The sequence below is a fragment of the Myodes glareolus genome, chromosome 17, assembly GCF_982192425.1.
Source record: "Myodes glareolus chromosome 17, mMyoGla1.1, whole genome shotgun sequence".
In the NCBI taxonomy this organism is placed as follows: Eukaryota; Metazoa; Chordata; class Mammalia; order Rodentia; family Cricetidae; genus Myodes; species Myodes glareolus.
This window is the reverse complement of record NC_142042.1, coordinates 15,609,394-15,622,876: the sequence shown is the minus strand read 5'-3', so window position 1 is coordinate 15,622,876 and position 13,483 is coordinate 15,609,394. Positions and strand designations below refer to the sequence as shown.

Here is a 13,483-nt window from a genome sequence, read left to right as displayed (position 1 = left end):
AATATGAACTGTGATATGGAAGAATAAGCAAAAATAAATCCTTCCCTCCTAAAGTTGTTTTCAGTCATGGTGTTTCATCGCAGCAACAGAAACCCTAACACAACGGTAAGTATATGTTATACTTACAAATCTATCCAATAAACAATACCAAAAGTGAACCTAATATAAACTATGGACTTTGGAAGAAAATGCTATACTAATGTGTATTAATCAATGTCAATAAACATATCATTCTGATCAGCATGGTGATATGGGAAGCTGTCATTATGTGTGTTTATGGTAGTTAGGAAATCTGCGTCTTCCTCGGTTCTGCTGTGAACATAACGCTGCTCCTTTAAAAAGCCTACCGAATGACTTAAACATAAAAAATAAAATGAAACATCACATATTTTAGTAGAAGCCAAAGGTAGTGGCACAAATCTGTGTGATCCAGCACTTGGTGGCTGATGTAGAAGTACTCTAAATTTAAGACCAATCTAGGCTGGGGAAGCTTTGTTAACCAATCATCTTTAAGAAGTGGAACCTAGTTAAGGCGTGGCTTCCTGGAGCACAGAAGGAAAAACTGGGATGGACCAGGTGCTTGCTCTCTCTGGGTGATTCATGTGGGATACATCGGAACTTGGACTTTCCATTCTTGTGGCATGAGTTTCCCCTTATAATAAGTAAAAATATAATTGTTTATCTTTAAGCTAGCCTGGTTATTTCCTGAATCGAGCTAACTTCTACAGTTGGCGCCTGGTTCTTTGGGCCACTAGAGTCTCTGGCGGCTCTCCTAGGGAGACTATCTCAAAAATAATCTTACTAGAGAATACAGGTAAGAAAATACAGTTCCTGGGTTTAAGAAGGAATCTCTTAAGAGTGTAAGACAATTAAAAGAAAAAAATGGACAAATATGTTAAAAATTAAGAATTTTTCATCATCAAAGGATACCACAGCAAAAAAAAAAAAAAATTGCCCATAGGATTCTAGGTTAGCAAATATGAGTAAATTGCAATAAGGAGTAACATTTTTTTTGTTTTATCCTCAATATTAAATCTAACCAACTCCAGAAATAAACTGACAGCTTGTGCTTATATGTAAATAACTGATTGAAAATCATATAATACTGTCTACAGCATAAGAATTAAATATTAATTACTTAATAACAAAGTATTAAGTAATTTAAGACAAATAGAATGGAAAATGAGCAGTTTTATCAACTATTCACATACATAATTCTCATTATTTATTTCTACAGTTACACTATGTTAACTAACACTTAAATGCCTAGCATGTGTGGGAATTACATGTTTTACACAACTACCTGGGGCTTTTTATTTGAAAAGTTTACAAACCCATAGAAATAAATTATACTTTCATTATTTTTACACCAATCTTGCAACAAATAATAACTGCAAGCTTGTAAGTTATGATTCTGAACATATTCCAAAATGGTAAAAGATTTATAGCTGTTCCTCCTAAACAACCTCCTGAACTGAAATTTAGAAACTGAAAGAAGATATTAACAATAAACAGGTTTAGAATAAAGAATATAAGAAACTCTTACAAATCAAAACAAACAAAAAGGAAAAAATGAAAAAGTGGGCAAGAGAGAAAAAGGATTCAACTGAAGAAAAAAACATAAAAGGTCAAAAAACAAAAAGAAAATTTCCAGGGCACCTGGAGAGATGGCTCAGTACTTAAGAGCACTTGATTCTCTTCCAGAGGACACAACTTTGGTTCCCAACATCCAAGTCAGGAAGCTCACAACCATCTGTAACTCCAGCTACAGGGATCCAAATGCTTCTTTCTAGCCTCGGTGGGCTCCTGCACTCAAATGCAAATATCCATATTGAACACATACACACCTATACATACTTAAAAATAATAAAGCTAATTTTTAAAAAGAGAAATATTCTATATCATAATAATCAGGAAGCATCATCAACATCAAGAGACAAAGTATTATGGCCCTTTGATTTGTAAAAGTTAAAAATGATAAAATAAGGTGTTCAAAGAACAGGTAACAAAAGAACCTTTATTCTCATATACTTGTTGGCATGATTATAAATTCATATACCAAAAGAAGTTCAGTATCACCTTTTAATGCTAAAAGCATTAGCCTGCTCTGTAAAGCATCAAGTGAGCCTCCACATAAACTTTCACCCTTAAAAAACACACAGGAAACACGCTGTCCATAGTATCTTTACTCACCATTAAGAAAAGCAAAAAATAAATAAATAAATAAATCACCAACAAGAGCTAAATATTCAAATATCAAACAACGGGAGATATCTACTCAATGAAACTACAGTCAATGCTGTTACACTACATCAACAAGCAATAATATGAATAAGTTTATCGAAAGTAGGTGGAAACCCAAGTTAAAAAGATTATATTCAATGCAACTGAATGCCTTACTAAGAAAAGGCACAAAGCCACATGGTTAAACACAGATAAGAATTATGGGTTAATTTAGGTTGTAAGAGGTGGTTGTTAATAAGCCTGAACAATAGGCCAAACAGTTTGTAATTAATATAAGCCTCTGTGTGTTTCTTTGGGACTGAACAGCTGCGGGGCCAGGCAGGACAGAAACTTCTGTCTACAGAGCAGATACTATGAGGAGGGAAAAGTGGTGGTCCAGGAGTACTTAATTACTATGACAAATAATGATTCAGTACAGTATGCCAGAGGTTAAATAAAAGAAAAAAATTGTGTGTAATTTGTTCAATGAAAGCTCTCAAACAGCCAGAATAGCCATCCCTTTGTAACTATAGGGAAGGGAAAACAGAAAGACTAAGGTATGAAGTATGTGCTACTTAACACATATTAGCATACTAGATGGCATATCTTCTACAAGGAAAAGTAAATTCCAAAGTCTGTCATAATTACTTTCCAATAAATTAAAATGTCTATGTGCTAAGACAGTAAACCATTAATTAGGCAAAGTAGACATTGCAAATCTTTTATACTCCACACTCAATACTATATAATTCTTGTATATCAGTTCATCTTTATAATGCATCACTTTAGCATATATGAATTGGGTATTGTAAACAATCGACAGGTAATTGAAGGCATGCAGATTACCATGCCATTTCACACACAAGAGTTAAGCATCTAAGAATTCTGAGATCAAGAGGTGTCATGAAATGAATTCCCTATTGATTTCAAGGAATAACTGTAATAATATCATCTACATACATCCTTCAATACAATGCAAATGCTATGTTGTTTGGGAAATGACATGAAAAACATTTGTGCGTGCACAATACAGATGGAGTTGGTTTTAACAATTTATTTATTTTTACTTTATGTGCACTGGTGTTTTGTCCACATGTTTGTCTGAGGGTGTCAAAACACCTGGAGCTGCATCACAGACAGTTGTGAGATGTCATGTGGGTGCTGGGAACTGAACCTGTGTTCTTGAAAGAGCCGCCAGAGCTCCTAACCACTGAGCCATCTGTCTACCCCCACCTCCTTGTTTTGAGTCTCTTTATGTAGCTTTGGTTTTCCTTGAACTTTATGCAGATCAGGTTGACTCGGTAACAGAGTTGAATCCATGAATGAAGAATCCAAGATACAAGGGTTAACCATAACTGCATAAGGCAGTAATTATAATGAACTTCTCATAAAATGATCAGGACAGTCCTCATTGTAGGTAAGAAATGGAGCCTCTTGTCAATATACCGAACACCTTCTAAGTGCCAACACAAAACTAGGTTATACAGAAACTTATAATTTAACCTATGAACTTGAGAAATCAATCTTTGGCAGATTTTCAACAAGTTTTTAATGTCTCTCATCAGAAACAGTCATTGTTAAGAAAGTCTGTAGAAGGTTGTTTATATGACTACTCTATATAGTGTACCCTATTTGAAATTAATCAAGCACCGTTAAATTATACACAATCAAATGAAATATGAACACCACTTGTCCTGTTTCTAGCAGGATCTTAGAATTTACAACAAAGCTAACTCTGATTAACCTGATTAACAACATTTAGACCAATTTTTAGAAATTCTCATACAACACTGGAATACAAAACATTTATGAATCCAAAGAACTGAAACAACTTAATGATGTAATTGAAAATACACAGATCAGAGTTCAAATTTAAAATTAACAGCATAACCATAGGAAATTTACTTAACATTCTTGTTTTTTGGTTGGCTAGTTTCTGGTTTTTGTTTTTGAGGCAGGGTCTCATTATTTAGTCCTAGCTAGCCCCGAACTCACTATTTAGACTGACCTTGAACTCATAGCAATCCTCCTGCTTCTACCTCCTGAGTGCTGGAATTAATGACATGTGCTGTCATGCCAGACAATTTAACACTTCTGAGGCTAGTTTCCTAATTCATAAAATGGAAGTAAAATATCTTACCTTACTAGTGTTTTGTGGATATCAAATAAAGTACACAAGATACCTAAGAACAATGGTCAGTATGTAGCAAATAATAAATGCTATCTGTACTTTCATAAAACTCTCCACTGGTACAAAAGCTATTTGTGCTATTCTAGAAAGTAAAAACTCCTTGTCATATTTAGATCCTTCAATACAGTTTTAGTAGATATTCAGTTGACATTAACATCTGCAATTTAAGGCTAAGTACCAAAACTTTTCAATTGAGCAAATTCCTTTACCCAGGCAACACTTCACTAAGAACTTTGATGAAGGTGATGAATCACCAATATTAGTAAGATTATTTAAATATTTGGTTCTACTCAAATTTGGTTCTGAATTTTCTAAAATTACTGCAATAGTCATTTGGAGATTTTTAATACTTTTCATTAATCCAAGTTTTCTTAAAAATAAAGTGTAGGGTTTTTGGCCTCACGAAAATAAGTTTCCTGCCATGCTCCCAATGAAAAAATTAATATACATCATGATATAAAAGCTGGAAACTGCCAATGGAGTTTAAATTTTTTGATAGCCTATTTTTGTTGTTTCTGTAACAAATATCTTTCCATACACCTTCTAGTCTCTGGCCATCAAAGCTCCAGTTCACTCTACTAATGCCTCCTTGTTTACTAAGTCTCCGTGTCACTAGCAAGAGTCAAAAGTGTTACTCACAGAAACACTACAGTAAGTATGAAGACAAAGTAATGGTTTCAAATGTATAGTTTTGCCTGTCTAGAAGCAAACATTATATTAAGACAACTCCTGCAAACTACTCCAAATTCTGCAGTATGATTAAAAAAGAAACTGGATGTATGTTTACAAACAAGTATTTCATTAAAGTTAAACCAATGTCTAGAGTGAAACAGTATTCCAAGACAATGTATGGTAAAGTAACAGTGTTCTGTCATTAAACACGTTTTAAAATTGGTTACATAACTTATTATTTAAATACTTAAAAGTGTGTTTGACAGGTAAACATCGAGAAATTCATATTAAACTAGTTTCCAGTCTAAAAAGTTTCAAACAACTTAGAAGCTTTAAAAATGTAACTCTCTAAGTAAACTTTTGACAAATATTGGATCAATTACATTTGTTTCATGACCAAGTGAAATAAATATTTGAAGTAAATTTTATGGTCATGTATCTTAAGTGATGTAGACAAATATTTTAATAACCAGTATAAACTTTAAATGCAGTAACTTTTATTACAACTGAGACTATAATAAACCAAGAAAAATGTCCTAGATATATATTGACACTGTAAAGATTAATATTAAAGTAACACTTAATAAGAACTATTACTTTTTCAGAGGGACTTATTCTTTCTTTCTTCCTTTCTGGAGGGGGATTTCGAGGCAGGGTTTCTCTGAAACTTTGGAGCCTTTCCTGGAACTATGTCTTGTAGACCAGGCTGGTCTCGAACTCACAGAGATCCACCTGCCTCTGCCTCCCGAGTGCTGGGATTAAAGGTGTGCGCCACCACTACCCGGCTGAGTTATACTTTCTTATTGTAAACCATAACTGCATCTGGTGTTCCTTATTTTGTTTCCATTATTTAAATTGTCATATTTAAAGTTCTTTTTCATTCTTTAACTTGCTTGCTTGTTACTGCCAAAATTGACCTTACTAACAAAAAGGTCCTAAATATAATAAACACAAAAATGTTTTTTTGCTACAGTGCCAAAATAAGTGCCATTTATGCCAATCTCCAGAAAATACAAGGACACTATAAAATTTATAATTCTAACAGCACTGATAGAAAAATGCCATTTTAATGGCATGTTAGCAAAATCAAAGTGTGCTTTTCATGTTTCAAAAGTAGGTAATATATGCTCTTTCCAAAAACTTCAGGACATTTTACCTTTAGAAGCATGCAAATTAAGAACAGAATCTACTCATTTAGCAAATGCATGCTGTGAAGAGCTGCTTAAGAGCTAACTGTAATCAAAACGTTTTATAATGACATTTTCAAATGACAGGAAGTTCCACTTTGTACTTCCAAAGGATTCCACAGACTCAGTAGTGTACAGTTGTACCCTGCCCAGGTCTCTAACTTAAAGATACACCAACTATCATGGCAATGCACTTATGCTTACATCTGATGACCCAATATACTAGGCTTATGCCGAGACCTAAGAAAAAGGCATTTCAAGAAGAAATTTACAGGGAGAAGCAAAGAATAATTTTGTTATCATAATCAACCTTCTAGATTCACGTGTTTACAAAATGAACTGTCCAACTTTTTCAGAATTAACGAAAGTGCTTTAGTCCTCCCTCTAAGCTTTGAGTGGCTAAAATATGAGTATATTAAAACAAACCAAAAATTAACCAAAATCAGTTTAGAGGCAAAATTTAAATCCAGATGTAAACATCTCTTGAATACTCCAAAGTAATGAAACATAACAGTGTATACACTCAATCTCCGACATTACAGAGATCTCAAAACAAAAATCGTGCTTACATCATCAAATATTTAGCTGGAAATAGGAAAGAATAATATTGCTCCGACACCAACCACACTAATTACGGCATCTACTTTGCTATCTTCTGCGGACATGTGCTGCCTAACGTTTTCACATAGTGAACTGTTCTCTGGCTTGTAAACAACTTCTGGAGCTCTTTCTCTTGTGTCCAAACGGGAGGGAAAATAAATGTCTGGGGGGGAAAAAAACCCTTCAGCATCTGAACTTCCGGATCTGAGCAGAGGGAGCCATCGGGGAGGACCACCAATCTCTCCCTGAGTTAGAAAGGAAAAGTGAAGAAAAAGACACGGCCGGCACGGTCCGCTAAAGGCCATCGGTCACCTGAAGAGGGCTGGTGGAGCGAGGCCAGCACTTCGGAGCGAGCCCTCCGGGGGGGGCTGAAGTTCTGGGGGGCGCTCTTTGTGCAGTCTGAGGGGAAGGGGAGGGAACCGCCCACAGCCAGGGAGTCATTCAAAGGAGTTAGGGAGCGGGGTTGAGGGGGGAGGGCGGGGCGGTGACACCGGGAGGGGACCCGTGCGAACACACGGCCCCGCCCGCGGGGACGGAGGGTCCCTCCGCCCGGTGGCCTCCTAGAGCGCGCGGGAGACCGGTCCCGGGCGTGGGGCAGCCGCTCCGGACTGACACCACGCGAGTTTCCGCACTTAGCGGGTCAGGGGCGCGGTGCGCAGCGTCCCCGAGCCCGCGGCCGCCATCCCCGGAGTCCCCCCCCAACCCGCCCCGCTTCCCCAGCCGGCACTCCCGCAGGGCCGCGGCCCTTACCTGCAGCTCGGTGAGGAGGATCTCCCCCCGGTCGGGGTTGGACGCCATGGCGCTCCGCTCGGGACTCCGCACCTGAAGGCGGCCAGCGGCGCGGCCGAGGGAGGAGAAGGCGGGACGGGAGCCGGGCGGGGGGTGAGGACCGGAGAGAAAGCAGCAGCTAGGGAGTCATGGAGGCGCGGCCCGACTGCAGGCGCGGCTCAGGCGGCCCGGCTCATGGAGAGCGGCGGGGAGCGAGGGCCCTCGGCGCGGCTCCCCCTCGCCGCCCGCCGCCGCCCGCCGGACTCTGTCCCCTCAGCCGCTCCCCTCAGGGCGACGCCGGGAGCCGCCTCGGAGCTCTTGGTGCGGGGCGCAGCGGCCGCGGCGGCAGCTCCCCCTGTCGCACCATTTGGCTGTCACCGCGTCGCAAAAGCCGCCTCGCTTGGCGGCCGCCGGCGCACGTGATGGCCGAGGCCCCGCCCCCGGCTGGGCGGGGTAAGGGTAGATTGGGGGAGGGGGGAATGGCGGGGACCCCCCTGGGCCAGCGGCGCGGGGCGGGACGGGGCGGGGCGGGGCGGAGCTGGCTCCGGGCGGGCCGGGGTGACACTGGGGCGAGAGGCCTGGGCTCGCGTCGCCGGGAGGCGGGAAGAGCGTGCAGGCCACACCCACCTCCGTCCGCGTTTAACGGCCCTGCGCGAACGCTAGGTCTGGGCGCTGGCGGCGGGTCGGGCCTGTGCTCCCCAGGCCTTTCTCCAGAGCCGCGCCCAGACCCGGCCTGCCCCGCGCGACCCCGCGACCCCTCCCCCCACCTGCCATCCTCCTGCGGTTCGCTCGCGCCACTTCGCCACCAGTCAAGTGCCCCGCGAGCCGGGCTGGCCTGGAAAAGGCACTTTGCGGAAAAAAATCTGAGGGATTAGAGCGCCCACAACTTCTGAGTGCAATCTGTACAAGCTGCCTTTTCCTCGAGCGCTGCTCTGAACGGTGGTTTGGACTGGGAAACTACCGAGCGCAAAGTTGAACCAGCTCATTTGTTGCTTTTTTTTTAAAAAAACTAAGTTTAATGAAAAGAGATAGTCAAAATCAAGGAGTGGACAAAATCGGGAGTGGACAAAAGCCAACTGTGCTTGGGGAGGGATCAGGGAGAACTCAATCGTCTACTTAGTAACTAGCTTAATCTTCTATAAGTAACACTATGTTTCTCAAGTACGCACAGAGTCTCAAAACTGTGGCTTTTGTTTTGTCTAATCAGTGAATGGACATTCTCTGCATTTGCTTCACTTGGGATCCTGAAGCTTACTTAAGTATACACTGCTGGTTAAAAGCTTTGTGGACAAGATGGTCGTGTATATTTAGGTAAAGATGAGGAGTTAAAAGGCAGGCTGTAGGTAGGTAGCTCCGAGTCGGATGAGTATGTTTCAACAAACATTGATGATCTAGAGCTCGGTGACTGCAGCTCACAATAAATATACTGACAAAATCTGGTGTAGTCTTCAAAAGTTTTACTATTTATGTTTAATGAATTACCTGGATTGAAAATGATAAAAGTAACAAGTACTTAAATAACATAATAAATTTTAGAATGTGTTTAGTGGCTAATACTGTTTCACTTCAAGACATCGATTATAACTTTAATGAAATATTAATTTGTAAACATAAATCCAGTTTCTCTCTCTCTCTTTTTTGGTTTTTTGTTGTTGTTTTGGTTTGGTTTGGTTTTGGTTTTGATTTCTCTGTGTAGCCATGGCCATTCTGGAACTCCATTTGAAGATCAGGCTGGTCTCAAACCCAGAGATCCACCTGCCTCTGCCTCTCAAGTCCTGGGATTAAAGGTGTGGGCCACCACCACCCGGCATCCTGTTTCTTTCTTAATCATAGCGCAGAATTTCAAATAGTTTGCCAGGTCTGAAATCGACCTCTGCTTTTAGAAAAGCCAGTCTGTACATCTGAAACACATTACTTTGTCTTCATACTTGCTGTAATATTTCTGTAATGTTTTAAACTCTTGCTAATAATACGGAGTCTTATTAATCAAGGAAGAAATAAGAAACTAACAACACTTGGAAAAGCCAGGATATATAATTACCTTCCCTAGTAACTATAGTCAGGGGGAGTTAGAACCTGGAGTTAAAAGTAGGATTAAGAAAGAGTTCATAACAAGGGTGGGGAGACTTTTTGAGGAAGTAGCATTGTGTCCAAAACAACTATAATGTCATTTTATTTTAGATGGTAGGTACAAAGTGTTAGGGGGAGTTAATGTAAAAGATACATAACAAAATTTATCATGTAAAGTGTCAATTCAGGGACACTGGATGCTTATTAATTTATGTGTGTGCATATATATATATATATATATATATATATATATATATATATATACCTTACTCCAGGAAAGATGTGATATCCAGTATACACATAGTAAGTACTTAACTGTTAAATTAAGAATTACTCATGTAATGCCAGGTGTGGTGGTTTGAAGAAAATGACTTCCAAAGTGAATGGCACTATTAGGAGGTATGGCCTTATTGGAGGAAGTGTGTAACTTTGGGGACAGTCCTTGAGGTCTCTTTTGCTCAAACTTCCCAAAGTGTGACTTTTAATCAACATCTGTTGCTTGAGTCAATATACAGGACTCTCAGCTTGAGCACCATATCTGCCTGCACACCGCCATTGCTCTCCGCCACGATGATAATTGACTGAACCTCTGAAAGCAAGTCACCCCAATTAACTGTTTTCTTTATAAGAGTTGCTGTGGCCATGGTATCTTTTTACAGCAATAAAAGCCCAAACTAAGATCCCAGATATGGTGGTGCACCCATTTGACCCCAGCAGTTAAGAAGCAGAGGTGGACAGAACTCTGAGGTTGTGGCCCATCTGGTCTACATAATGAGTTCAGTTCAGAAAGCTGCATAGTGAGACCATGTCTCAAATTAATAGGTAAACAAACTCGTGCAAGATCTTAGAAAAATAGAAACACATACAATGAGCACTGTTAGAAAAACAAATTTATATCTAAAGAGAAAGTGTTTACATTTCAGCAGCCCGGAATTTTAGATCTAGGCAGCACTTAAATATGTAGCCTAGATCTTACAGTGAGTTGAAAATTATAAGCCCTAGTTTGACTAATTAGGAAAAAGATAGGTATTACTAAACAAGACAGAAAAGGAGCTAAGTCTCAGAACCTGTGTTCCATTTGCCACTCTGACTGGTTGTAATCTACACTGTGCTTTAAAATAGAATCCTCGTGTAAACTCAGAGATCATTATGCACCCTCAGAATGTTACCCCAGGAAAAACTTCAGATGTTTCATAGTTCCAGTGTTAAAATAAGTATGATAGTCTCAAGTTTACAGATCACCTGTAAGTATAAACAACGAATGCACAAGGTTTTTAAAGCTGCAGTGTAGCACGAATAATAAAGCCCAGAGACAGCTATGGGGTTAAAGCCAAAGATCAGAGAAGAGGAACAGTAACCACGAGAGACCTTTTACCTCCAATGCTCACACTGAAGGGGCGATCCTCAGGCTGCCTAGACTGCACTGTGTCTCCACCAAACCTCAGACGCCACACTCCAGTGAGTTCCTGTCTCTTCCTCTTTATAGTCCTCTCTCAGCCCAGCCGTATCACTTCTGTCTGCCACCTTTCTAGTTCTGGGGTTAAAGGTATGTGACTCCCAAACACTGAGATTAAAGATGTGAGCCACTTCTACCACCTTGATCTGTTTCCGGATCAATCTTGTGTAGCCCAGGGTAGCCTTGAACTCAGAGATCCATCTGCCTCTGTCTCCTGAGTCCTGAGATTAATGGTGTGTGCCACCACTCCTTAACCTTTAGTGGCTTAGCTTTGCACTCTGATCTTCAGGCAAGTTTTATTTATTAAAATACAAATAACAATATCACTATATTGTGGGAATTTCTTCTGAGATAAATTTTGCTCCAGAAAGTAATATAACCCAAGTGGAGGAAGACGTAAAAACTTCAGAATCATAGATTTCAAAGCAAATTAAGCTAAAAACTATCACCCAGCTTTTTAGTTGTTGGGGGGGACTAAAAGAAAATAAATGGTTCTTATCAGACTGATGATGCTTGGAAAAGTTTTCATGGAAATGCTTATCAAATTTGATTCAGAAGTGTGTTCAGATATGTTTCAGCCCCTGCTTATAAATGATTTTAGAAAATCATAAGTAAAGTTCACTTTATTATTGTTTAATTTATATTAAAAAGGAGGAAAGAAATTTAAATTTCTATTAAAGTCATTAAAATACCTAGTTTGTATCACTAGTTATTCAGCACCTTTCAAATGTTTTCACATATATTTTAATGATTTTTAGATAGAGATGACCAGACATATATATACAATTTCAGTTGCCGACTATATAAAGCATGTTATCTCTGTCTTCCTTTGGTGTGATATCTTTTCCTTTCCATAGATAACTTTTCCGGGGAAATTGTGGTAAACTTGAATTGGTACTTTTTCAGTCCTGTTGAAGCACTTATTCAGATGAATTGTATGTCCAGTGTCCAGAGAATAAATGGTATTAACAATAAGAATCCTAAAACTCAGGAAGACAAAATGAGAGCTCCCAGCCAGCAGGGAGAAAGCTCAGTCAGTAGGGTGTTTGATCTACAGGTATGAGAACCTGCATCCCAGAGATCCCAGGTTAAAAAGCCAGGTAGGTACAGTGGTACACATCTGTCATGGGAATGCTGGGGTGGGGCCAGGGAGGCCTGGGCGAAGACAGGCAGATCTCTGGGGACAGCCAAGCATAGTCTAATCAGCTGAGATTTAGGTGAGTGAGAAATTCTATTCCAAAAGCAAGGTGGATGGCAGCTGAGAGAGGAGCTTCTCTTCTTTATACATGTATGCACATGCACACTTGGTGTGCACACAAATACACAAATTTTAAAAAGAGCTATCTTGTTGTCATCGCTCCTTTCTAAGAACCTCCTTGTAGAAGTATTCCCTTGTACACCATATGAGGATCACTGAAGAAAAGCCTGACTCAAGAACATACAATAGTTAAGGCAACTGTAGTGACTGTAGCAGATGGGTCTGAGAGTATCAGTTGAGCCTCACTGAAAATCTGCCCCACTGAGAAGACATCTCTGAAGCCATGATGACTGAGCTTAATTTAGATCCTCTAGCAAACTGACCATTCCCCTGGTATACCATACACAATTGGAATCTGCACAAGAGTTTGAAGATGCTAGAATAGGGAGAAAATACTAGGACTGGAATGGCATTTTCTATCTTTTGATTCTAAAGCACATCTTGTATTCATATTTTAATAAACAAAACTTGCCTGAGGATCAGAAAAGCAAAACAGCCAGCCACTGGCTCTTACCTCTACCTCAGTCCAAAACAGCAATCCTGCCTCTAGGAATCTCAGAATGAGACTGTGTGTGAGAGCTGTCTCCTCCTGTTTTATATTCTTCTCTAGGACTGGAATTAAGGCGTGCACCACTATCGCTTGGTTTCTATAGCAAGCTAGTGTGGCTACTGGGATTAAAGGTGTGTTTCATTGCTGCCTGGTCTGTAAGGCTGGCCAGTGTGACTGTTTTACTTCTCCAATCTCCAGGCAAGCTTTATTTATTAAAATACAAATTGAGTACCACTATGTTGAGAACTGTGAACCCCCAGACCCTGAATTTCCTGTGACCCCCCCCCCACCTTGCCTGCTGGAGTAAACAACTTGTTAGCTTGCAGCTGCTCTGAGCAAACAACTTGTTTTCCTGTGCTTGCAGCTGCTCTAAGCACGAGACAGGAGAGTGGTTTCTGATAGGCTTGTAGCTAAGAGTTGGGCCAGGGCCATTGATCAAGGAGACCCTATATAAACTGCCCTGGAACACAATAAAGGGGGTATTTCTTGATTCAATGGGGCATTCTTG

At 40.2% G+C, this 13,483-nt stretch overlaps 1 protein-coding gene across 2 annotated transcripts in view; it reads right to left on the bottom strand.

Annotated features, from left to right (window-relative positions):
- Positions 1-7,756, bottom strand: part of Pkn2 (protein kinase N2) — a 99,242-nt gene extending 91,486 nt beyond the window's left edge. For both annotated transcript variants that reach the window (XM_087897485.1, XM_087897486.1), the window contains exon 1: positions 7,624-7,756. In XM_087897485.1, the coding sequence (XP_087753611.1) occupies positions 7,624-7,671 (48 nt within the window). In that variant the 5' untranslated portion in view covers positions 7,672-7,756. The remainder of the gene's footprint in view (positions 1-7,623) is intronic.
- Between the last annotated feature and the right edge of the window lie 5,727 nt (positions 7,757-13,483).